At 39.9% G+C, this 24,708-nt stretch overlaps 1 protein-coding gene across 6 annotated transcripts in view; it reads right to left on the bottom strand.

Annotated features, from left to right (window-relative positions):
• Positions 1-11,899: 11,899 nt before the first annotated feature.
• Positions 11,900-24,708, bottom strand: part of insyn1 (inhibitory synaptic factor 1) — a 52,933-nt gene continuing 40,124 nt past the window's right edge. For all 6 annotated transcript variants that reach the window (XM_046033666.1, XM_046033668.1, XM_046033669.1 and 3 more), the window contains one exon: positions 11,900-13,195. In XM_046033666.1, the coding sequence (XP_045889622.1) occupies positions 12,374-13,195 (822 nt within the window). In that variant the 3' untranslated portion in view covers positions 11,900-12,373. The remainder of the gene's footprint in view (positions 13,196-24,708) is intronic.

Here is a 24,708-nt window from a genome sequence, read left to right as displayed (position 1 = left end):
GAATTGGCTGTAAAGATGTGCACTTTTGTTTAATTGATTTTATCTTTAGCCTCTGCTTCTGTGGGTGGTTAAAGCTTATTACCAGGGCAAGATAAAAGCTATCACTGGCATGTTCAGCTATTTTAGTCTATATTCTCTCAGAAAAAGAATGACATGTCCTGCACCATGTTTTGTATTCAGAATCCTGGCTGCTAGTCTAAACAGCTGTGCTTATTTAGAGAAAAGAAACCATTATTGAAATCATATTTACACCTGGGCAGTGGGCGGCTCTCTCCATTTAAATGATTCTAATTTTCCATCCATTTGAAAGAATGTCACAAACGCTGTGTGCGGCTTTAGGATTGGCTGGCTGCAACGGCTGGCACAGGCTGCTAGCCAGTGTGCCATAGTTGATTGTGCTCGGCTCCGACTCTCGTATTTTTATGTTGTTATTTTTTTCTCTTCATATTAGAAAAATTCATTTCTAACTCACACACCGCCTCTAGCCGAACCACATTGAGGGAATGTTTGTTTGACTCCAATGCTATCAGAAGCAGATGGATGGATCTGGAGGTAAAGAATACTAAGGTTTGGGTATCTGATCACAGAGTATGTCATGTTTAATGACAAACCGGCTGAGAAGAAAGGAAATGACTCAATCCTGTATGAAGTTAGGGAGCTGTGAAAAGGGTGTGGAATAAGTGAGGTGACTAGTGGGATGACCCTCTGAGGAGCACACCCTGCCTTGGACATACTCATAAAATGTATGAAAAATGATTAGGCTGTGACTAATTACCCGTTTAGTGTCGCCGAAAGTTGTTAAACAGACCATTGCCTTTTAATACCTAAAGTAAGGAATGGGATTAATTAAGCAGAAATGTATTCTTCTTCTCTGCCAAGTCTCTTTCTCACAGTCTCTAAAAACACAGTGTGATGAGGTTTGCACCTCAGGGAACTAGTTAGTAATGTCCTGAGAAAGGGATCTCCTTTTCTCAACTACTTCTTTTTGGGTGGATGAATGGATGAATAAGTACATTCACAGCTGCCTCTATAAAATGGGAGGCACGGGGAAAAGTGGAAGTTTGGAAGATAAAGTATTTATGACTACACAACTGTTCCTTCGAAAAGCATGACCTTTAAAGGAAATCCATAATGTTTTTTTATAACTATATCATTATTAATATCTGTATGGTAAAAGGTAGTGGAACACAAAAAATAGCACATACAGTGGCTGGGGACAGTATTATGCATTTTGCTGCAGAAAAGTGTATTTTGTTTGTTGGGTTACATCAGTGTGGTTGACAGTATTAATACTGTCTTCAGTAAACACTTCAGTCAAGGACACTTACAATGTATACCAAAAACAAAAAGGTCAAACTAGTTCACAAATACAAAGATGCTCCATCATCCTTGTTGTAGTGTGAAATATGAAAGCTAGCTTTAATCGGTTTAACATATGAGGTTGCGATACTGCTTCTTTGAATACACAAACTTACATGAGTTGAAGATGAAAATGAAGATGACTTTAGAATTGTTCTAAATTGAAGGAAGCAATTTAACATGTATTATGCTACTACCTTGAAACAACAAATTAATTTAAATTCAAATTCATTTAGATTATGTTTTGGTTATGTTTATTATCAATATAATAAGGAAATGTCAGTTAACATATTTGACAAGTTGCAAAATGTTAATGCTGAATATATCTGACAACAAATTTCATTTGTTTACCACCAATATCCACTCCTTACATATTGCTTGTACAGACTAAAGCATGATTAAACTTTGTTTGAGATTAGGAAAAGATCATGGATCATATGGATCATGGATCATAGCCAACTGGTGGCAGGAAAATATATATATAATGCATGTACTATATCGCAAAATTACACACTCCTCTTATTACTTGCTTAATTCTTGTGCAACCAGCATCAGGATCTTGAAAGGTAAATACAAAACCTGCTACAGTTTTGGCTATAACTCAGTATTCCATACAACTTTTATACAGTACAAATTATCAGTGGTAAACGTTATCCATTTTGAATTTGAGTCTCCAATTTTGTCAACTCACTAAGCACCCCATACCAAGAAAGCCCTTGGTCTCACCATCAGCCAGCTGTCACTTGTAGCATGATCAACATGTAACATGTAAAGTAGCTTAAATTACCCCCCACCCCCCCACCACCACCACTACCTTCATCAACGACAGATTTCTATCAAAGAAACTGACTAAAGGGATTCGTAGCTAGTTATCCGAGATGTGCATTAGCCAACCATAGCAACAATGAAACATGTCAGTATGTGTGTGAAAGAGGATCAGAAGGAAGACCGTTGTGTATGTGTCATACTGTGAGTAATGTGTCTGCCCCTCATTAAAATTGAGTAAAACCTTAGCAGTAACCACACTCATTATTTGACAGTTTCCTGAGCATTGTGTTTTTAATTGCAATACAAATTGGCTTAAGGCTGTGGAAACATGATGTGGTTTGTGCTACAGTATCACCGCAATAAATCACTTTTCCTGTAAATGTATGTAATGTCATGTAAATTCATTAATTATACGGAGTTGTAACTTTTTAAAATCATGTAATATTGTAAATATTGTAAAACAAACAAAGTTTTAAACAATGTTCAGTGCCCCATTTCCCAAAACATCTACACAGTCCACATTCAAATTGAAGTTTGTGATCCAGTTTGAATGAGTACAGGCAATATGTGCTCAACTGCATAGTCGGCATTGGAACGTGGACAGTGTAAATTCAACCACGATATGACCGTTGGGGGATTGGGATGCTGTAAATGGGTTTGGGTTTCAGCACTAATGGTTTACCTGACGTATTGTCATTGGAGGTATTTTTGTGTGAATGGAAATGGAACACTGTAGCTGAATGTGACCAGTTTACGTTTTTCATGGCAGACATTTGTCTTGTCAATTTCCTGCATTGACAAGTCAAAATGTCTCCCGTGAAAAAAACACACAGGTGTAAGTTGTCTTCTGCAGTTAGTGCAAAATGCAGCTGCTTGTCATCTAACTGATAAAAGAAAGTGTGATCACATAACACCGGTATTGGCCTCTCCCCACTGGATTCCTGTCCATTTCAGGATGGATTTTAAGATTTTATTTCTTGCTTTTAAGGTTCTAAGGTGCCACCTTATCTGGCAGTAGTCTTGCATTGTTAGACCACTGAGGTCCACCAACCAGTTCGATGTTATGAGATCCAGGCAAAAAAATAGAGGTCACCAAGTCTTTGGGGTGGCTGCCCCTAATCTTTGAAACAGCTTACCTATTTAAATAAGAGCTGCTCAGACCCTAGAAACTCAAGTTGTTGCTAAAGACCCACCTCTTTTCGTTGCCATTCAATTTGTGTTGTACTTGTTCTTTTATTATTATTATGTTAATTGTTTTATTTTTATTTGTTATTTACTATTCTGTTTAGCACATTATTGAACTGTGGTAAATAAATTATTTTGACATTGACATAATAAAAATACACAAGCGGGACATATGTAAAATGTGGTTGTGCACTTCTGCAGCCTATGCAGGTGGGTGCAGTTATGAAAATTGCACTAAACACATGCACACGCAAGTGAGCAGCTCAGGAGTTCAGTCATGCCCAATGCCAGAATTGCTGTGGATTGCCAATTACATATACCTCCTACAGTATATCTCCTCCTGCTTTGTTGTATCACAAGTCACCAAAATACCAATGTGGTGTAGGTAAAGAACAATCTCACCACACAACAGCAAAATGTCACTTCCCAGAGTTTGATAACTGTCTGCTGCTGGTAATTTTCCAGCTGTAATTTGCACAATAAATTCAGATGACAATTTTTTGTCTTTATGAAATATTTTTCTCTGGGATTATGAGTTGTCACTCTGTCTGTGAAAAGAGTTCCATAATGTCTCATTTATTCCTGATAATAGTATGTTGCTACAGCTGGCTTCTTACAGCTCTGTGCAAGATGGTAATTCCGGTCTGGAGACAGCAGAGATCAGTCTGTCAGCTGGGAGATTTACACTTTACATGCTCTTATAGTCTGGTCTGACACCAAGGGTGCCAGAAACCCCTGCCAGATTGCCAGACACCAGGCTTGCAAAGGGCCCACACAGTCATTTAACTGCTGTGCTTTCGAGGCTTTATAGCCCATGCTGATGCACTGAGGACACAAGCAAAGAGAACATTGATTGACCACTTTGGCAAGGCAAGATGCCATAACTTAAAACTGCCGCCTGATTGCATTTTACCCAAGCTACATTGCAGGCCTTTTGCTGCCTTAGGATCAATTTTAAAGGGAAAAACAGTGATGTTTGTTTGTTTGCAAAGTAACTTGCCATCCAACCCTGCTTCACACCTCCAGATGAATAATGCAGTATGTTATGATGAAGATAAATAGTCAAATCCTTAATCAACTATAGTTTGTGACAGTAAATAACAGCAGATTTTTATGACTAGAAATGATAACAACATACATCTATTTAATGTCAGGGACATGTGGAGACTATACACTAGAGGCCATAACGGGTTAGTTCGATTCTTAGGATTCTGTTATGGTAGACTAGGCGAATGGACTCAAAAGCAGACTTGGGACAGGTTAAAATCCAGGAATTTAAAGTTTATTTAAAAGTGGGGTGAGAGCAGGGCAGAGGGCAGACCAGGGAATGGAGACCAGCGAGTGAACTTCCAGGCAGGCTGTGAGCTGAGTGAGGCAGTGGCAGAATTTGCAGGCAGGCAGCGATCCTGAGCACAGGGAGACAAGGTAAGTGATCTCATAAGAAACAAACAATAGAATATATAACACAAGACTAGTTGGCCGCAGCACAAATACCACTGAGGTAAACTGACGATCTGGCGACAAGTGAGGTGAAGAACCGGGTTGATATACTGCAGAGTTTTGATTAGTGGAATGTGGATCAGGTGTGCAGGTGGAGCGCCAGGCCCAGGGTGAGAAGCCACGCCCAGACAACACAGAGAGACAGACACAGGGAGGGAAGAGAACATAAACACAAGGGGTCGGGGAGGAGAACTGTAGACTCATAACAGATTCTTCATGTTGTTTTTGTAGATGTAGTACATTTACATTGTTTTTAATCCTGTTTTGTAATGGATTTTGGGTCGCATCTTTGCATGAGCTTTGCAGGTGCAAATTATTATTATTGTTGTTTTTACTTTGATAACTTCAGTCATTTTCTGAATGTATTACACATGTATTACGTTACATCAGGCTGAATGTAAACATTCAGCAATTTGAAGTATGTTGTACAGGTTTTGCAGGCATTTTTCAGATTTGATTTGTTTTCCATCATTGATCTTTTTGAACTACTGAAAATTATCTTTTGTTCAGCAAGTACAACAATGATGATGAATTCAACTGACATGATAACAGTAGGAAAGAGCTGTTGTCTGTGTTGTAACTGTTAAGTGTGACATATATATGGACCAGATCAATGCCTGAGCCTGGATTTATACCCTATGTACCTAATTATGGACCGAAGGGTAGGGAAAGGACTGAAGTTAGAATTATTTTGTGTTTATTTCTCCTGCTTCTTTCAAGCACCTGACTTAATGAAATCCCACAGCTATTAATCTTTTGACATACCTCCGTGCTACTCTGTCAGCAAGCCACCGTGAGAGCGCAAACTGAGCCTGACATTTGACTAATTGCAGTCATTTGAGAATGATCACTTCTATAATGTATTGGAAATGCACAGCTGCATAACACAACATTCAGGCACCCCTCTCTGTCTGGTGACCCACTTTAGAGTCAGAGTAAGGAGGAAGCTGTTGAACCACTAAAAGAACTCTTTGAGCACAATACCATAGTAATTATTGCAATCGGCGCTTCGGCCATTCCCCCAAAGTCCAGTCAGATTTTTTTACCTAAATCGCCAAAGACAGGAATCAGTCCATGATAACAGGGCAGGAATTCCACGGAGGCCATGATGGACATGGCTGCCGTGCCCCCTCAGTTTGACCATATGCCCCTCAAAGACATATACTCTGCGGTTACAGTGGCCTTGATGCCCTGCCCGCACTACCCCAGCTGATTTTGCCTTTTTTTCCTCTGCCTCTGTCCTGTCAATAGGATTTATAGACACCAGTTTCTTTTGTTGAGATTCTGAATTCTTACTGGGCAACATCAAGTGAAATGCTACGCACATAGTGGGTTTGATTTCAATGGGTCACTCTGCGGGCTGCTTCAGCAGCCCCAACAAGAACAGGGTTGTTGGCCCACTTTCATTATACAACAGCCCACATCTTCCTCCTGAAGATGCTCAATACAAGTTAAATTGTTCACAACTGTCAAATGTGTTCAGTTTTTCATAAAGTTGATGCACTTGTGAAAGAGCAAAAAAGAGGGATGTGCAGATATGGATAGAAGTGTCAACATGATATAAAAACTTTGTTTGATCATGAAACTCTGTAGTTCTGTGGTTTACCAGTGAAGTGTGTGAACTGCACTGCAGACTGGAGTCTATGTTAACAGCGAAAGACATATCTGCATTGTATGCTCGTCTCCTCTATGAAATGTCTGTATCCTCATTGTACAGCGTCGTGGGTCACATCTCTCTCTCGTTCAGGAGCTGTCTCTCCCTCTTCATCTCCCTGCCGTTCTCATGCATTAGCTCCAGTTGTTGGCTGTGGCTGCTTTGACATACAGTATGTTGGCGTTTATGTTTGCTGTCTGCTGAGGTGTAATACATTCTTACATTGTTGACAATAACTATTAGATAAGTTATCCTGGGCATTCAGATAACTTAAATATAACATAAATACCGTGCACTAGTAAGTATGACATCATTATATAGACTGATCTTCTGCCAGCAACCCCAGCTGTGACTGACTTCCAGCGTTCCTGATGAATGGTTATTATTATTATTAGCAAGCCTTAAGAAATTAGAAAAAAAAAATAGTAAAAATAATATCATCCATAACCCTTAAGATAAACTCATAATTTCCATGGTCTTAAAATCATTGTTTTATTTGATGGCCTTGCTGCTTTGGCATTTGACCTCAAGAACACCAAAGGACAGGTGGCCTTGCCCTAAAATGATGAAATTCCAGGCCTGCATGGCACAATCAATCACCCAGTGCTGTGGCATAACAGAACTCCAACTTATTCCCCTCCCTTCTGTTTCATAGTGGAGCTGTAGAAGAATGACTCTTACCTGTCCTTGGCACCTTGCGAATTGCTGTGCGTTTGATGAAGACCTGAGTCACAGCCTCCTGGGCTAGAGTAGAGAGCTCATTACAGCCAGAGGAGACAAGTGCATAGGAAATAGTGATGAGAGGAGATGTCCATTTGAGCAAGAAAGAGAGAGAGTTTAGGGTGTAGACTGTGGAGAAAGTAGTAAATATGAGCAATGGGGAAAGCCCCTTGTAAGGTGAAATAAGGGGCACTTGGGGACTCGCCTTGTACATTGCACCTGTCTTATCATTTAACTCTTATTTGTTGGTCTTACTAAACTGTCAGCAATTCCCTTCTTTCTTGGCCTTCACTTTTAAAATGCCATTGAAATGCTGACAGTCTGCCAAATCTGAGCTGTCTGGAAAAGACTGCTTCTGGCTTTTCTTTGACTTTGGCCATGTATTGTCAGAATTAGATGTACACGCACAAAGCTGCACTTAGCTGCATTTATATTCCACCGTCCATCTTTCAAATACAAATTCATTTAACAGCGCCCTCCTCCAATTGACTCTTACCTTTCACAACTCACCAGTAACTTAGTAATATATATTTTCTGATCATCCTGAAACATGTTTTACCCATTCCTGCAGTCTGTGGCTGTCCTGTTTCAGTGTAATTGTGTATCTTTCTGGACCAATTCAATTGTCTCCTGATGTATTCCTCGCTCAGCTGAGCATGTCATTACACACATCATTTGTGTGCAATTTAATGTGGTATGCAACAAGGTTACATTTCTTTGGTGGTTCAATTTGAGAACATTTCAGCTGCAATTATTTCTTTCTCTGTTTCTCGTTTTCACTCGCTCTCAGAAATTGCTTTGGCAATGATTATGCCTTGGTCGGTCATGCCACATTTTAAGTTCACATTGGGAGATATTCCAATTATCAGTCAGGTAATATGATGAAAATGGGAACTTTCTCTCTTCAGCTTGGGTGTGTTGATCAATTATTTCTCTCAAGCGGGATCATACAAATATAGCTATCTGTTGCTTTATGTCCTTTTCACTGGATGTACCAGTTGTAGGATTTGCTTCTTGTTGACTTGAATGGTGATTGTACTGAAGAGTGTTTCTGGGTCCTGGTAAGCTTAAATGTTAAGCACTGGGTCAGTTAGTATTATCCACTACATTTGTTTTACCTTTCATAGGTGCCAAAAGGACAGTTTGCCACATTAGTGTCACTGTAGCAACATTTGGACAGGGACAGGTCTGTTATCTGAACTGCACTTATGCAGGTTCCCAACCAAGGTCCAGATCAAACACTTAAAATGATTTTGTAGCTGTATTTGATCAAGCCCGTATGGTGGCCTTCTCTTTGACCTATCAAAGAATAATTATCGTCTCCTATTACCTTTCTTTGTTTTGCTTGACACACTGTTCAATCACAATGCCAGGGTGTATGTGAAAGTGACAGGGTTCTCATTAACTTTAATTACTGTGTGCCAAGTCATCTGAAGGCAGTTTTTTATCCCAGGAACCGCCCAGCCCCCTACTTGCAGCCACAGGCCCTGTCCTTCATCACCTGTGAAGGTCTAATCTTATCTGTGGCTCCTGCATGGCTCTTCATTAATCATTCCGCTGGCCCAATCAAATGGAGACTGATGGTTGACGTGGCCTTGTCCGGCCATGCCTCAGGTGCTGGGGGTCAGTCTTGGGTCGGCTGTGGTACAATACCGTATAGATTCTGTGGCCAATTGTGACCAGTGTCTGTGTGTGCATAAACACGGCTGTGTCCTCTACATGGGGTACACAGTGTGCCATGTAACCCTGTGCCAATGATTCACCTCAGCTTAAGTTCAATACACTGTTCCACTGCTGCTGACCTTGTCTCTTCAGGAGCAGTGAGCTCTTAGCCTGACTTTGATATGGTAGAGTTCAAGCTGTGATCCGGGTACCATACATTTTTGCTCAATGAAACAAAAGTTTAAATTATTGTCCCATCTCTTGGTGAGCTCAGTTTAAGATATACAATGAGTGACTGACCAGCAATATTATGAATGGAAAAGGGCTCTGTGGTGAAAGTAGGTTGGAAGTCAGAGAAGGAGGAGGAAGATGGAATAGAAATAGTTTGTTTTAGTAGCGACAGGATATAAATGGCACAAAGATGAAACAAATCAACCTTAGGTAGCCCCGGCCGTTAGCTAATCCATAGTAATCAGTGAGGCTGCATTGAGCACTTCGCTTCATGGACCCTTACCAATCAGCAGAGAAAACAGAGATCCGTCATCTGTTTTCCTCTGCTCACTGATGGGGACAAGGGGCAGTGAGAGTGAAATGTGGTAATTATCTATGAAAGGTGGGTATGGAAGGGGTTGGGGGTGTAGGCTTCTGTGTTTTAGTGTCATAATCACCTTTTTAAAATGGGTTTTCTCTACACTATTTGTCAGTCACTCAACAGAGAGTGTCCCGCTGGCAGTGATTAGAGGATTGATCAGGGATGTGAACTAATACATGCCCACAGCTGGTGTCAAAACACAGATGGCATGACTCACTTTGCAGCCTTCTAAAAGAGATTTTATTTAATCGTGTCTAATGGACAAGTCTGGCCAAATGACTTCCAGGGGGATGTGCGGCGTCTATTTGTATTGATATCCATTAATTGCTGTGACAGTGAAATATGAAATTAAACGTGAGGCGATGTATAATTCAGAAAATATCACTGATCTCCTCACACAATGTTCAGCCACAAAGGCAGTGAACATACAGACAAGAGACACACACATACACAAAACACACCACATCTGTTTTGTATGCAGTGGCATCACAAAGTGATCTTCCTGGTAGGCAGATGATTTGGCATCACTGTGCTCAGGTTTTCATAACCTTTGGATGCCTCCCATCCTTGTCCTACAGAGAACCGAGGACAAAGCTCTGCCCTATTAGAGATGAATAATGAGCCTGTTGGCAAAAGAGACATTGCTAATGTTTTGTCCAAATATCTCAAATCTGTCCCCAATGATAATGTATTCTGTGGCAGTGCCAAACAGCTCTATATTTGAAGGAGGTGATTTTATCGCAGATATGACTTATAAAATTTTTAGACTGGAAAAGGGAAAAAATCCCCCTCACATTGCAATGTCTGGCGGGTGTAGAGGCATCACAATAAGGACTTAGTTTGTTTTCCTGTAATTGATGTCTGGCCTGTGTGGCGGCATAGCTTTGTTTGTTTATGCTAATGGATGTGATGACCTGTTGGTCCCCAATCTAGCAGGGAAATGGCAGCCAATGCTTTGGGGAGTTAGCCATTGATCTCTCTTCAGTGCCTCTTTCTTCACAGGTACTTGGGATTAACTGAGCCAGAGCAAGGCAAAAGGAAAATGTGCATGTATATGTAGCTTCAGGCTAATTGATGCTTGCATGCTTCTACCAAACTGCCTGGAGCAAAAGTGCTCACTCTGCTTCCCTTATATCGGGCTCTTGAGGCTTGATGCTGCCTTAACGGCAAAGCTGAAATTCACCTAAGCAGTGCAATAACTGTTATACATACAGCACACAAACAAAAACAAAGAGGATGGGTGTTGAGGATGCATGTCCTTATCCAGAGCACCTAATGATCTATAGTATTGCAGTGGCCAGGAGAAGACTGGGTAGATCCCAAGCCACGATCGAAGCAGATAATGACAAACAGTCTAAAGTAATGTTGTTGTTGATTACAATATGTTGCTTTGACCAGTTGTAGATCATTTCTGCTGAGAATTTAGTAAAATGTGTTTATGATAAATTCACTTATGTTGTTGTGTGTTCATGCATATAAAGGTTAGAACATTTTGCTTTGTTCCACTGCCCACATAACTGTGAAAACCAATTCACAAAACTCCCAAAACACAGAAGCTTAAGGAGCATGTCTTTCTGCAGTACGTAAATGAATAAGAGTCTACCACCATTTCTGCCTACTGCTGAAGGTCCACATTAGGTGATCAGAGGCACAAAGGTTGGCTTCACAGGAGTCAGCGAGGATTTTCCTCTTTAAGACTGTGACATTTTACTTTTTTCTTTTCAAACTGGAAAACAACATTAGGAAAGTAAGGGTGAGGGGAGCAGGCTCACAAAAGTAGTTCCCCAGGGTACATTATTGCTCTGTAAAAAAAACACCCCAACAAATCTTTGAACAGGAGCACTCTCTTTCCACCACTCACACCCTCCTGGACGCACATTTTTGGAAATGTCAGTTATTTAGGGCCACAGTTCTAATTTTTGTTTCACTCATTGTAAGTAAATAGGTCTGACTGTGAGTTTTTGTTCACAGATCCCAGGAGAGTGGCATGCATGCTCAGCAGAGAGACCTCTCACTGAAACCTCCCTCTAACATATTGATCAGGAATGGCTATTGGCGTTAGCCCTGTGAATAAAATGCTGCTCAACTGAGTTCAATTCCCCACTGGGCAACTGAATGGAGAGACAAAACCTTTAGCACTTTTTTGTGCACTGCTATTTAGTACCTAGGTCTAATGACGTCGCAGTGGAAATTTGGAAATGTCACTTCTGTAGACCGCACATTCTGAAATTACTTTATATATATACTTTATATATCACTCTTATGTTTCAGCCTCTGCAGCATATCAAATTGAGATCATTTATAAAATTAAGGGCAGGTAAATAGTGTTGTTTTCTGGTTCTTCTCTCAAAGTTGTTTGTTGACATCAAAGAGAGGAAGAGGCTTGACATGTGCATCTACATACATTACCCCGCTGAAAGCAACAAACCTCTTGACATTTGAAATAACTGGAACATGAAAAAAAGACAATGTTTATACAGATTCAGAGTACAGAATGTGCAGCGTTTTGTATCCACATTGTAGGAACAAGCATTCTTTTCTTTTTTTGTGTCTTATACTATTGTACGAGGAGGGGAAAGGACCTCTTCATACTCCACTTCCAATTTTGAACCCTTAAAATGTTCTAGAATAAAAATCTCTGTCAGTGTTTTCAATGATTACACATAGGGAATCCCTTCAATTGATCCTTTTAGCATTAGAACAGGCACTAACCTTTTGGTCCACCAGTAACTTTCATCTTAAACATCTGCTTTGCTTCATTTCATCGTGTTTTCCCTGAGCCTCAGAATAACTTTAGGTAGTCAAGTGATTTCCCATATATCATTTATTTATTTAGTAATTAATTAATTTGTGTATTAATCTATGAGCTATGTATTTAATATTAAATAATGCACAGTCCTCTTCATGAGAATTATGATAAACTTAGGGCTTTCTCAGTGGTCCTTTGTTTTCTGTTTCGTTGGAATATAGGGCAGTACAGTTTGGGTGCTCTTGTCAGAGACAGTTTGTGTGCTGCTATTTCGTAACAGTTTTTTGCGGCAGCCGGGGTTTAAGAGACCTTTCCTGGGAAGTGTGTGAGCTCCCGTCATCCCCTTCACTGGCGAGGAGACATAGGAAGGGTCCAGACAGTTATGGAGGAGAGAGTGCTCGGAGGATGAACGTTTGGGGGCGACTGAGCTTGACAGGAGACTGGGTTCACTATCGCTATCTGGTGTAGCACAGCCACTCTTGTCCTCCTGTAATTCCTCTTGCTCCTCCTCCTCCTCGTCATCATCACAGCACAATGCGTGGTACAGTATTTTGTCACTGAAGCGGACTCTTTCTCTTGTTCCAGAGGTACGGGACGTCTTGTGGCTGTGCGTGGAGCTGCTGGCCTCCTCGCTGGACGAATCTGGAGTAATAATGCGGGGCCCATTAGGGATGGGCAGCCCCCCATTCATCTGGGAGTAGACCGAGGCAGTGGTGGGGGGCGGGGTGGGGGTCTGCGTCTGGGTGGGGATGGTCCCACGGCCCAACTCCGGTCGTGGATCTCCTGGTTGCTCACCAGGTCTGCGGCCGGCGGCGCCAGCGGCCTCCAGGTAGCTGCAGAACTCCCAGCTATCAGAAAGCACATCTGCATTGAGGAAGTCCAGCCTGAAGGCCTCTCCCAAACCTCGCTCACTGCTGGAAGTGCTGCTGGCTGTGGCCACCGTCCAGTCATCTGGCTCCAGGTCAAAGTCAAAGTCGGACGTTAGTTTATCGATCTGACCCACCACCTGCAATACAAAACGGACGGAAGAGAGATGGTGAGATAACGTATAGAAGCAAATTTAAGGCAAAAATTGATATAGAATAGAGATTTCATTCAGATCTATATATTTTGTATATATGTTGTTTGTTTTTTTGCCAAGTTAGCAGAATGGCTCTATGGGTGGGAATGTTGGTCTACTGGTCAGGTGGTCCACCGTTTTGGTGGTCGCTTTACTTTCTATACAGTGTCATCATCAGGTCTAAATATTAATTTAAACAAAAATCCTGCCATCCCATGAGCCTCAGCTGCACTTTATGTTTAGTGCTAATTAGCAAATGTCAGCATGCTAACACACTAAACTAAGACGGTGAACATGGTAAACAGTATACCTATAAAATATCAGCATGTTAACATTGTCATTGTGAGCGTATTAGAATGGCAATGTAGCATTTACTTTAAAGCACTGTTGTGCACAAGTACAGCCCCGCACAGTCGCTAGCATGGCTGTAGACTGCAGGATTTAAAATACTTTAAATATCAGCTATAAAAACGTTTTATGAGGAACACTTTTGTTAGACCTCATGGTACACACAACGTGCATGCATGCAAGAACCGCTCCTACAAACAGATTTCTTCTTCTTCTTTGTACAAAAAAAGTGTTTGTACATAAACATAACAATCTAAGTGGCCCAAGCCCCACCCCACAACACTATTACCAGCCATGATTTGTGTGACAGGTAACATTCAGCTTACTTTCTAGTTTGCTAAGATATAGTGTTTTTATGACATTAGCTATAGGTACAGGGGAGTTGTGAGTATTGCTGTCTGGAGCTGCTGTGCTGGCTATGGGACAGTCTCTTGCTAACCCACAACTTGGCTAACATTAGTTACATTACCAGCTGTAACATTGTTTGCTCTATACCATGGTATATGTCATGGCCTTGGATTTCCCTAGAATCGTATACCCCACCTTTAAGTGGCTTGTACGAGTGATTTAGGAATTTTCTTGTATTTTGAATTTTCTCTTAGGCACAAACACAGTTTATGAATTGTCCAGACCTGTCGTAGGAGTCATGTGCAGTTTTCTTTTTACTAATGGGCTGTATATTTCATTACAAAGTTTGAAAATCCTATATAAATTACACTTCATAATCATGTTGACATGATCCTGTTAATATCTATATATTTGATAATACTATAAAATGAATAATATTAATGTAAATATGCTCATATTGCCTAACAATTTCATTATTCATTTAAATTGGCTATTGATTAAACCGCAAAATGACTTGATGATGCACTAATTGAAGGTTAATTTGTCTCTGTATATAATAAGGTCAGCTAGAAGTGTAATGTTATGGATGCCTTAGCACGTCAGGCCCTTGGAAGAGAGTGACAGCGTGCTGATATATTGGCAGACAGATGAATGGTTGTTGTCACGGTTTAGATTGTGCTTCTGCAATTTCAAAGACAGACACACTAATCCAGCCCATTGCCTTAATTCCACTGCTGGATGGATCTCCACTAGCAGGACTTCAATCTTCGAACTCTTCGAAAATAAATATTTTTACTTTTGATGTCAACACTTCCTGACGTAAAAATTGCGTAGCCTTATATTTCATTATTAAGCGTTAATTAAGCAAATTTACAATATGAAGGCATGCTCAGTTAGCTTAGAAGGTATAAATCATGTTTACACCGGTAATTTACACAGTTATCTGAAGTGAGGAGCATTTCCTGAATGTGACATGACACACTACAGGTTTGTAGTTAGGAAGTTAAGAATACGAAAATGTCCTTGCATGAGGCCCAGTGTTATTTTGGTGAGTATCAATGAATGCAATAATAACTTTTGTTTGTTTACAAGAAAACTCTACAGGGCCCCTTTAATGTACACAGTTCATTATTCCTCATATTCTGGAACTTTTAGAAGCATTACAAATGTAAAATGCATACTGATCTTTTCACAAATATAGTACGTAAATAGATATATAGTACATAAATAGAATGAAAAAAGTTCACAAAGGTGTGGAAGAAACTTAGCCAAAAGTACTAATTATGAAACTCACATTATCATAAATCTCTGTGACAGTTTACCCGATACTACATTACATAACATGTCCAGATGCTTTACATCTTGCTGATTTACCCCCCACAGGCAGGTTTCAACAAAAGCTAAGATTTATTCACAGCTGCTAATATATCTGTGTTTGTCTTTACAGCTTGCCATTACACTACCTTCCATCCATAAATCCTTAATTGTTTGTTCATGTTTTTTTATTTCTGCCAAGGCCTCCTGTGGAAAGGTGTTGTAAACTAGCTTTATGCTACATCAAGACAAAATAAAATATCCACTGGAATGAGGTTGCACCATTGAAGATGTGTCACCACTCATCAAAGAGGCTTGTTCAGCTCTGAGGGAGAGAAGAAGAGGGAAGAAGTGAAGAAGCCTCTTAGATGAGTGGTGCGTCCTCCTCAGTCCAGTGGCTGATTCATTTTGCCTTGTTGTTGTACTGTAGCTACCAGGATGTATGAGATGAACCAACACAGACACATAGCTTTATGGTACAAACAACTCAACCCAGTGCTTTGCATGCTTGTATATTGATGTATATCTTAATTCCAGTGCTATTGTAATGTCCATGTAAAATACAATAAACTCAGATTTTCACTTACTGCATGGAAATATATCACGTAAAAGCATTTGATTTATTGTTGCCTCAAAATTAACCTCAGTGCCTCTGTCATCAGCAGCCACAGTGTTGAGTGTTTGATGAATAGAAAGCACTTCAGCTGAAATCACACTGGTTTGCTAAAATCCAAGCCCTCTATACTTGACATTTTAGCACCTTCAATCAGCATGTTCTGCTCTCAACAACAAGCTATTGTAAAATGAAAACACTCAGCATTCACACAGCTTGTAAATGATACATTTCCCCAAACCATTCAGCAATTAAGCCCAGTGGTTTGAACTCCAAAAAGTTTTTGTTTTTTTTATAGCATGAGGTTAGTTTGACCCGTAATTGCAGCTGAATAGCAAAGAAAGTGTAGCTCAGATTTGTGGAACATGATCCTTCTCTTTCTACCACCATAATTATTTGCAGTGTTGTTCTTTCTGGCTCTTATGACTACAAATGTGCATGGATGTATTAACAACACAATGTTTTATCTCTCCATGTAGAATTAAAATCCGTGTCCATTCTCTGTCCAACTTTAAAAGAGAACTTATGAGTCTCACAATCTAAACACAATAGGGTACTGTTTTGCTCATGCCCAAAACCTCAGGTGATCTCAACTGCAAACATGAGCTTGATGATCTTGTGCAAATATCTCAAGATGATGATTTGAATCTAACATAAATTTGCTCACTTAATCCTTGAATTAAAATTAAAAACACTGACTTATATTAGCAACCACAAATTTAAGAGAAAGAGAGTATTAGCGCGACTAAATGTTGCTGTTCTTCTTACTCCTTCATTTTATATAGCTCCTGAATCCTTTTCTCAGAGATATTTTATGCTATTAAGTCACACCACTGGCTGTATATGTCCGTATGCATAGCATTGGCTCATCTGTCAATGAGCTTCTTCACAGATCAGCCAGTTGTGGCATCGTACGCCTCATGAGTACCTGGACTGTGCTCCACTATTGGCAGACTGCCCGGAGGGAATAGCGCTGTATGAATCCCCTAATCCTTGAATTACTCAACCTGTTTGCTGTGTGATTTGCTGATTTTTTACTCACGGAGTTGATAATGTAAGACGGCAAATAGCTTTGTGTACTTGATTACACAAGTTGAGCGAGAGACTTAATTTAATCAATGAGTTAAGAAATTATCTGTTAAATGTATTTCATAAGCTTGCCATGACACCAGCGCACAGTTTGGTTAGCAGTTAATGCTATGAGCAGAAAGTCATTTTAATTAAATCTCATTTTGATTTGTATGTAAACAAAGTTTAACACTGACGCACTGCTGTGACATTTTAAAGGAAAGCTACAAGGAATTGTAAGAATGACATTTCTGATTGCCTCACCTTTGTGTTGCTGTTCCTCTGCAGTGGAATATAACCCTGCTTATTTTCAGTTTATTTATTAATTAAATCCCGAGTGTTAATGGTAAGCTGTGCCAGCTTCCACTGCTGGTTAGCCTGACCCCTGCCTGCGGTATGTAGGCTAATTTAGCTTGATAAGTGTCTCAGCTGGAAGGGTTCTGCTGAATCTTTCTAGGTCACAATGCAGCACATGCTCTATGCAGCAACAATGAATACTTGTCTCTGCTTTTTCTTCCAGTCAGAGAATGTGTGATGAAGGAGCTACAGAGTGAATTGGAGGAGCAGATTGCGTTAGCACAAAGGATGAATGAGCATATCAGGAACCAGTCATTAACAATGCGCACAATGTGTTTAAAATAGAAAAAGCATTATGAAAATCTACAAGAGTCCAATATAGAAGGCAAAAGTAATTATGTGACTTTACAACAAAGCATTTTACAGAAAAACACCATCAGATCTGCACAGCAATGAAAAAAAGATACTATATAATGTCTTTTCTGAGCTTAACCTATAGTAGGTCCCATAGAGCATCTATAAAATAACAGACCACAGAAACAGAAATTCACCAAACATTACCTGAGTAAACAGAATGATTCCAATGCTCATTCCCCGTGCAATAAGCTGCTCATGTTTACTGTACCGTTATTTAATGGTGCACATGAGTCTAATCAGGCAGAATTTTTGAAAACACCTGTGTGGGTGGACAGAACACAGAGTGTTAAACTGACTGATATCATCCTGACCGTTGTTATGATAGCTTCAAACAGTGCTTGAAATGTAGGCCCACTGGTTAAATACTATTTAATAGTAAATATTGAGTATTTATGACTTCACCTTTTTTGTTTCCTTAAAATTCTGGATATGCAGCTTGAAGCTGTGATAAAGCTGCGAGGTTAGGCTGTTCACCCCCCATGAACTTTATGGCGCTACTACTCCACAAAGTTTATGATGCAGTGATGGCATATCCTTGTGACTGAAAAGACTCAATTTGCAACACAGTTAAGCAGTAATGTATAGTATAAGCGTGGATGTACGTGCTGGGGATTTGAGTTTATCTTTAGTCTTTAATTTTCTCTCAATGCATCTGCTGACAACTTTTCTTTACTCTAAATGGTGTCTAGTGGAAGCTACTAAAAACTATGATGATGAATATAACAACAAATATGATTCTGCTTGTAAATGATCAGCACACAAATTATAGCAATAAACACATGTTTTAAAGGGTTGCCCAGACTACACGAAGCACTTCTGATCTTGCAGTCCATACAGAGCAATAAGTGGTATTACAATTTTTTTTCTTCACTGCACACTATCAGCCGGCAGCCACGAGTCAACTGTGGTCACAGCACCTGATCAACACAGAGTTCAGTCATTTCAGAGCTCTCAGAGGTACTTTAAAAGAGAGGCTGCCTCTGCAGCATCAGGCAAGGGTTTATTACTGTACCTCAACACCTGTCTGAGATGATTGGGCTGGGTAATTGAGGGTCAGAGTGAAAGAGGGCACTTGGAGCCTTGTCTGTGACAGAAAGGTACAGTGATGGAAAAGACAGGCAAGGATAATCTAACACAGAGTGATGGTCAGTAATGTAAAAACCCTCCTAAGTGCCTCTTCTCCGGTGGAGAGGTGATTTGGGAAATAGATTCCGTACTGTCCACTCTCATTACAAGAGTCCTTCTCTCTGATATTCAGCTCTACCTGGTATGATGATTTATTTATTGTGAGTGGTACCTGTTTCTTTCCCCCCAAGTGAGCGCCTGTCCTCTGTTAATGCTCATTGAAAATGCACTGGGACATTAGTATTGGAATAATATGGTGTCCGAACAATAATGCTGCGATGATGTGTTGAGAGGAAACCTGCTTGACACTGTTCTTGGTCATAAAAGTTTATTAAATCAAAGAGTTCAGCATCAATTACAAGCTCTGCAGCAGCTTGGAGAGTGACCCGCCACTCTTTTTCTCTGTACATCAAACATAGCTTATATAGGATATGTTTAGGTATCTGTTAGGTACCATAGAAGGGTTTGAGTCTGCAAAGTAAAAGGTCAAACCCATAGAAGGGTACAGTACTATTTTGAGGCAACAAAACAAGGGGTTAGAGGTCAAATTCTATAGAAGGGTTCAGTCCCTACATAACCACCAATCACTGCTCTCCCCGTAGAAGGTCACTGACCCTCTGTCTTGCTGCTACAGTGCTATTTTGAACTGTTATGAGTCAAATGCATAAGTATTGGATACTACAATAACTATTCCACTCGTAATGTTGCATGCTTTGTTGAAAAATACAGACTGAGGTCAAATCAGCAAATGTGAAAACTGGGGTGTAAAATTGCCTTTAATGAGGGGAATTGTTACCACATGCTAATCAAACTGTTGATCTTTAAACAGTTGTTTAATGGGTATAACTTGTTTTGATGTGCATTGATGACTTTCTGTATGAAAATAATTTTGTTAACTGTCTAGTAAACAGCTGTAGATTGCCATTCTTTGCCAGTCTTATATGATGTACAAGTGCATCTTTAACATGCTTCTAATGATCTGGATATTATGATTTCCGAGTTTGTGGCATCTTACATATTCTAGTATTTATCTGCAAATATAAACAGCTTTGAAATATGGCATCTGTAGCAATGCAGTCTGTACATATGTAAAAAATACATCAGTGAGTTAGCAAAATAAATGAGACATAACACCCTCACTGGGTTCATTTGAAATGCACGCCGTATGAGTGAATTTTCTGTGGATCGCTTCATTACACTGTGTTCAAGTGGCCTCTATCCATCTGTTCCTGTGCCACCCGTTCTTCCAGGAGTCATTTCCAGAGTAGACTGAGAGAAGTTTGCAGTGCTTGTTTGTTAATTATGCAGCATCCAGTGTCTAGCATGGCTTTGCTTTATTCATGGGAAAAACTAAAATGTGTTCAGTGGAGCCATTCAAACACATCTAAGTGTTATTTCTTTCTCAACATGTCACAATAGATTTCCAGCCTGCCCCTGTGCAGCACTTCCAGCGCTGGAAGCGGTTTATGCCAGTTAGGAAATCTCAGCAATTATCACAATAGCCTTGCATGCTGGCTTCGTAAGTAATACATTCGCAAATATTGTTTTAATGCAGTTTGCTCCTGCAGTTTTTCAGTGCCTCCTTACTCTGTACCCCATGCTTATTTCCCCTCAATTTAATTCTCCTCGAGACGTGAAGAGGGGAGCATCCAAGCCGCTCACATTGTGGTGATATGGTTTATCTTATCCCCCAGAAGCTAATTTATCATCCCCGACTTACTCTGAAAGAACATATTTACTGGATTCACTAGAAAAACTGTCCGGTGACTCATAAATGTGTGCAATCTCTTCCAGACACTGTATTCACTATTGGATGAAACAGCATTTTCGTAGAATTTTGAATTTCTTGTTACATACTTATTATTACCCTGCTGTATGTGAACAACATGCAGAACGTTGCAATGTCTGCACAGCACTGTGGCCTTGAAAGGTTAGATCACATTACATGAAAGCTCAGGGCAGATTTGTGAAGTAGCAGACTTGTGCTCTGACTGACGCGCACAGACCAATGCACATGCCTGCTGTAATCTCAACAAGGTTGCCTATGAAGATTGAGACAGAAGCAGAGTATTTAGACAAATGTTTAGAACATACTGAGCAGATGAATGGACAGCAGTGTAATTAATTATGCTCCAGGAGACGGGAAATTGACCCGTAGATGCTTCTTTCTGCTGTGAAAACATTGAAATCCATTGAAACACCCTATGATTTCAACCTGACAATGTATAAGATAAATAACATACACTTTAATGTTCCTGTAGGGAAATAAATTTGCTCTGGACTGGAAGATAAAATCATACATACTCCATAGTAAAAAACAAAACATAACAAAAACACCCAGGCAACAACACACAGTAGTTTCTGTTTGCATGAAAGTGTCATAGTGTCCGTTCTTCAGACCGAGCAAACTACTAACTTACTTACAGCCACATTTCAAGCTTACAGGAAGTGAGTGTTTCATGCTAACATGTAAATACAAAGACAGAATTTGAGTGGATTATTTCTGTAATATAGCTGCTCATTTTTACATCCACGCTTCCCAAATTGGACATCCCAAACTAACACAAATTGTGTGATCTTTAGTATCTTCAGAGGAATGCATGCTGCACTTATTGTACCTCCTTCATCCCTTTACAGCATATGCATGTAAAAGTAACATTTACAAAATAACAGGTGTTTGCGCGTTTCAAAATTTTAGCGCACACTCTGCTACTGTGTGTTTGCTCTCATTAGCACTACAAATGGCATCCTGTTACATACTATGGGAATTACTTCTCCCTTTTATTTTATCCTTTATTTTTTTTTTTTATTTTACCTTTATTTTACCAGGAAGTCTCATTGAGATCAAAAATCTCTTTTACAATATGTAAATTCTATATATTTATATGTATATTCTCAATATGTTCCTGCAGCAACTTCAGGAAGACTCATTCCTTTATGCTTAAAGCTTATAGTGTGGTTATGATTCTAACAGTTGACTCTGCGGAGGTCCAGTGGGTCTGTGACAAGCCAGGGGGAGCTGATTTAGGTCAGGCCATCTTGATTGGTATGATGTGTTGCGTGGTGTTGGCACAGGGATGAAGTGTCCTTTGAAGTGTTCGCTGGAAGCATTTGGTGTAATTATCCTGTCATGAGAGGGGCTATAAACCTGAGACTTCATTAGGCACATGCCCCCTACTTTTTCATCTTTTCTCAAAAAAACTCTCATCATTATGGAAGCCTTAAAGTGCTAAACAACGCTGTGATGAGCGTAGGGCCAATACCTCCCGACAACTCACTAATCAAAAGCATCATTACAAACTTCACTGCATAATGGGCATCATTTATCCCTTTGGGACTTTAGAAGAGGTGAGCTTCTGCAGTCCTTGAGACCTGGGAAATCAACCACTTCCTTAGCCACATTTAGGTCATTAGACTGGGCAGACTCTTCCACCTTGCTGTATGGCAAATTTGGAAGGTTTATACTATTATGTAGGAGAGGTTATGGGTTGTACAATCAGTGAGGGGGAAAGAAATGCGAACTCTGTCTTCCAGAAACAGGGAGGCAGCAGATGCAGCATGTGTTTGGTGCTGGCAGAGAACACTGATCATTTATTGAGGTTCTCCTTCATTGATTCTATCCGTGTTGAGAGGCCTAGCGCTGGTAATGACCAGAGAAAGATGGTAGTGCCATGCTACGGGGCTCCTCAGTCTATCTGCTTGGTGGAGATAGCACACGGATTAGGGCTGAGTACTGTCAGGTCATGCTGGTCACATGCGAGGTAAAAAAAGGGGTTCATGTGAGCACATCCAGGCCACACTGACCCATTTTAATGACTGTGGTGTTTTTCCGTAAAAAGTCTAGTGATTGCAGTTTGTCACCACAAAGAAAGTGTGTGTGTGTGTGTGTGTGTGTGTGTGTGTGTGTGGTGGGTTGGAGGGTAAACATAGTTGACCTGTACTGGGAAAAATGGGGAGAATCTCTCTGGCAAGGGAGAATACACCTCTACAGGAACCGGCTCAGCGCAGTCCTGCAGTAAATCCCTCACCCTGACACTTCACACAGCTAGTTTGTCTACAGGCCAAACCAGTAAGCAGATAAGTCTACCCTGAAAAAAAATGATAAAAAGACAAAGAGAGTACAACTCAGAGCTACATGGCTATCTCATTTTGTGCTGATGACTAATAATACTTTCTGTGTCGTGTGGGAAATGTATCAAGATTTTTACTGTAGTTAACGCTTATATTGATGTTGGGAGGAAAATAATCTTAAGCACATGAAAATCACATTTAAATATTTTACCTATCCCTGCACAAACTGAAATTCAAAATTCAACAGCCACATTGTACATATTCTTTAGTATTCTTTTATATCTTTGTCAATTTTATATTTTATTTATAATTCTTGACCTACAGTATCATTCCTATATTTTCTACCTACTATGTTTATTGCTATGTACCACAATACCAAAGCAATTTGTTCTATGTGTATACTATGTGTATACTATGTGTATACCCTTAATAAAGCTGATTCTGATGGGTTACAATAACAGTGCCTCACATAAATTTTACAATAGTAGTAAATCGGCTTCAAAAAAACTGCTCTAAACATGTACGTTAAAATATCATTGCATAATACAAACCATTTCTGGGCTGTCATGCCTGTTTGCATGAGATGCTGTGTATAGTCAAGCAAAATGTTAAGGTTGACTGCAAATGAAATATATACATACAGTTATTATATTGGACTAATAGCTTTGAGTGCTTCTTGGGGTTTGGGTTGTTTATTTGTCTTATGTGGTTGTGAAGAGGGACTGACCTATCAATTTACAATTGACAAGAGAAAATTTTTGTCTCAAACGTTAATCATTCCTTGCCAAAGGGAACATCTTTTACACATTTTGTTTAGAAAACACAGACTTTACGATTTTAGGCTTCAGTGAGATTTTAAATGGCACAAATTCTAGCAGAAATGTGGTTCTCAGGCACATGTCACCCCACAAACACAAAGATTTACATTCATATCCTTATGTTAGTCTAATTTAAATCTACGGTCATGACTTCCAGCAGTCACTTGAAATACGCCTCCATTTCAACATTATTTGAAGAAGGAACATGAGAAAGATGAAGGATGGCTGGAGGTACAGGAGTGTGAGGGAGGGGAGACAGCCAGTCGAAAGACTGATTAGCAGGAAACAAATCTCCAGCCAAACTTATTTTCACATTTAACTTACGCAGCTTTTTAGGATCTCATCGTCAGCTTTGTTTCACTTTTGTATCTATGAGGAACAGATCTATATCTTAAAATATAAAAAAAAAAAAATAGCCTACAATAAAACTTCTTTACAATGTCAGAGTTGATTTGCACCTCACTCACATACAGACACATTATCAGACACATACAGTCGCCCACAGCCATCAATGCCTTTATCATAAGTGAGCATGAAACTGCAAACCCCCCCATTCAGCAAAATATTTTGCAGTGTCCACTCCCTTCAGCCAACAAAACTGAGAGTTCTATTTATGGTTGTGTGAGAAATGATCTATGTCTTGAGTTACCATGCAAAAGCTACCACCTGCTCTATTTTTGTAATTAAAAAAATCCTTCTTTCCAAATCCCCGTTATGCCTCCTATCACTGCCTGTCTTCCTGGGCTGGGGACAGATGATATCGCCTAATGACGTTTCTATGCGGCAGTCCTGGGTGTTATTTCACAATTCCAGGGGTGTAAATGGATTTACACACCCCCAAAAGTCTGAAATAGCACACCAAGGTGCAAAAAAACTACCCTGAAGGCTTACAGTTTTATCAGAGGAGAACATGTTTTTACTGTTTTCCATACACGATTCTGCATTTAGATCTATCAGCTCTGTTGACGGTGAATAAAAAAGGAGATGTGAATATACAGTCTGCTTGTGGATGATCAGGTATGTGGATGTGTAAAACTGGA

This window comes from Micropterus dolomieu, linkage group LG20 (assembly GCF_021292245.1).
Source record: "Micropterus dolomieu isolate WLL.071019.BEF.003 ecotype Adirondacks linkage group LG20, ASM2129224v1, whole genome shotgun sequence".
NCBI lineage: Eukaryota > Metazoa > Chordata > Actinopteri > Centrarchiformes > Centrarchidae > Micropterus > Micropterus dolomieu.
This window is presented reverse-complemented; position numbering and strand designations above follow the sequence as displayed.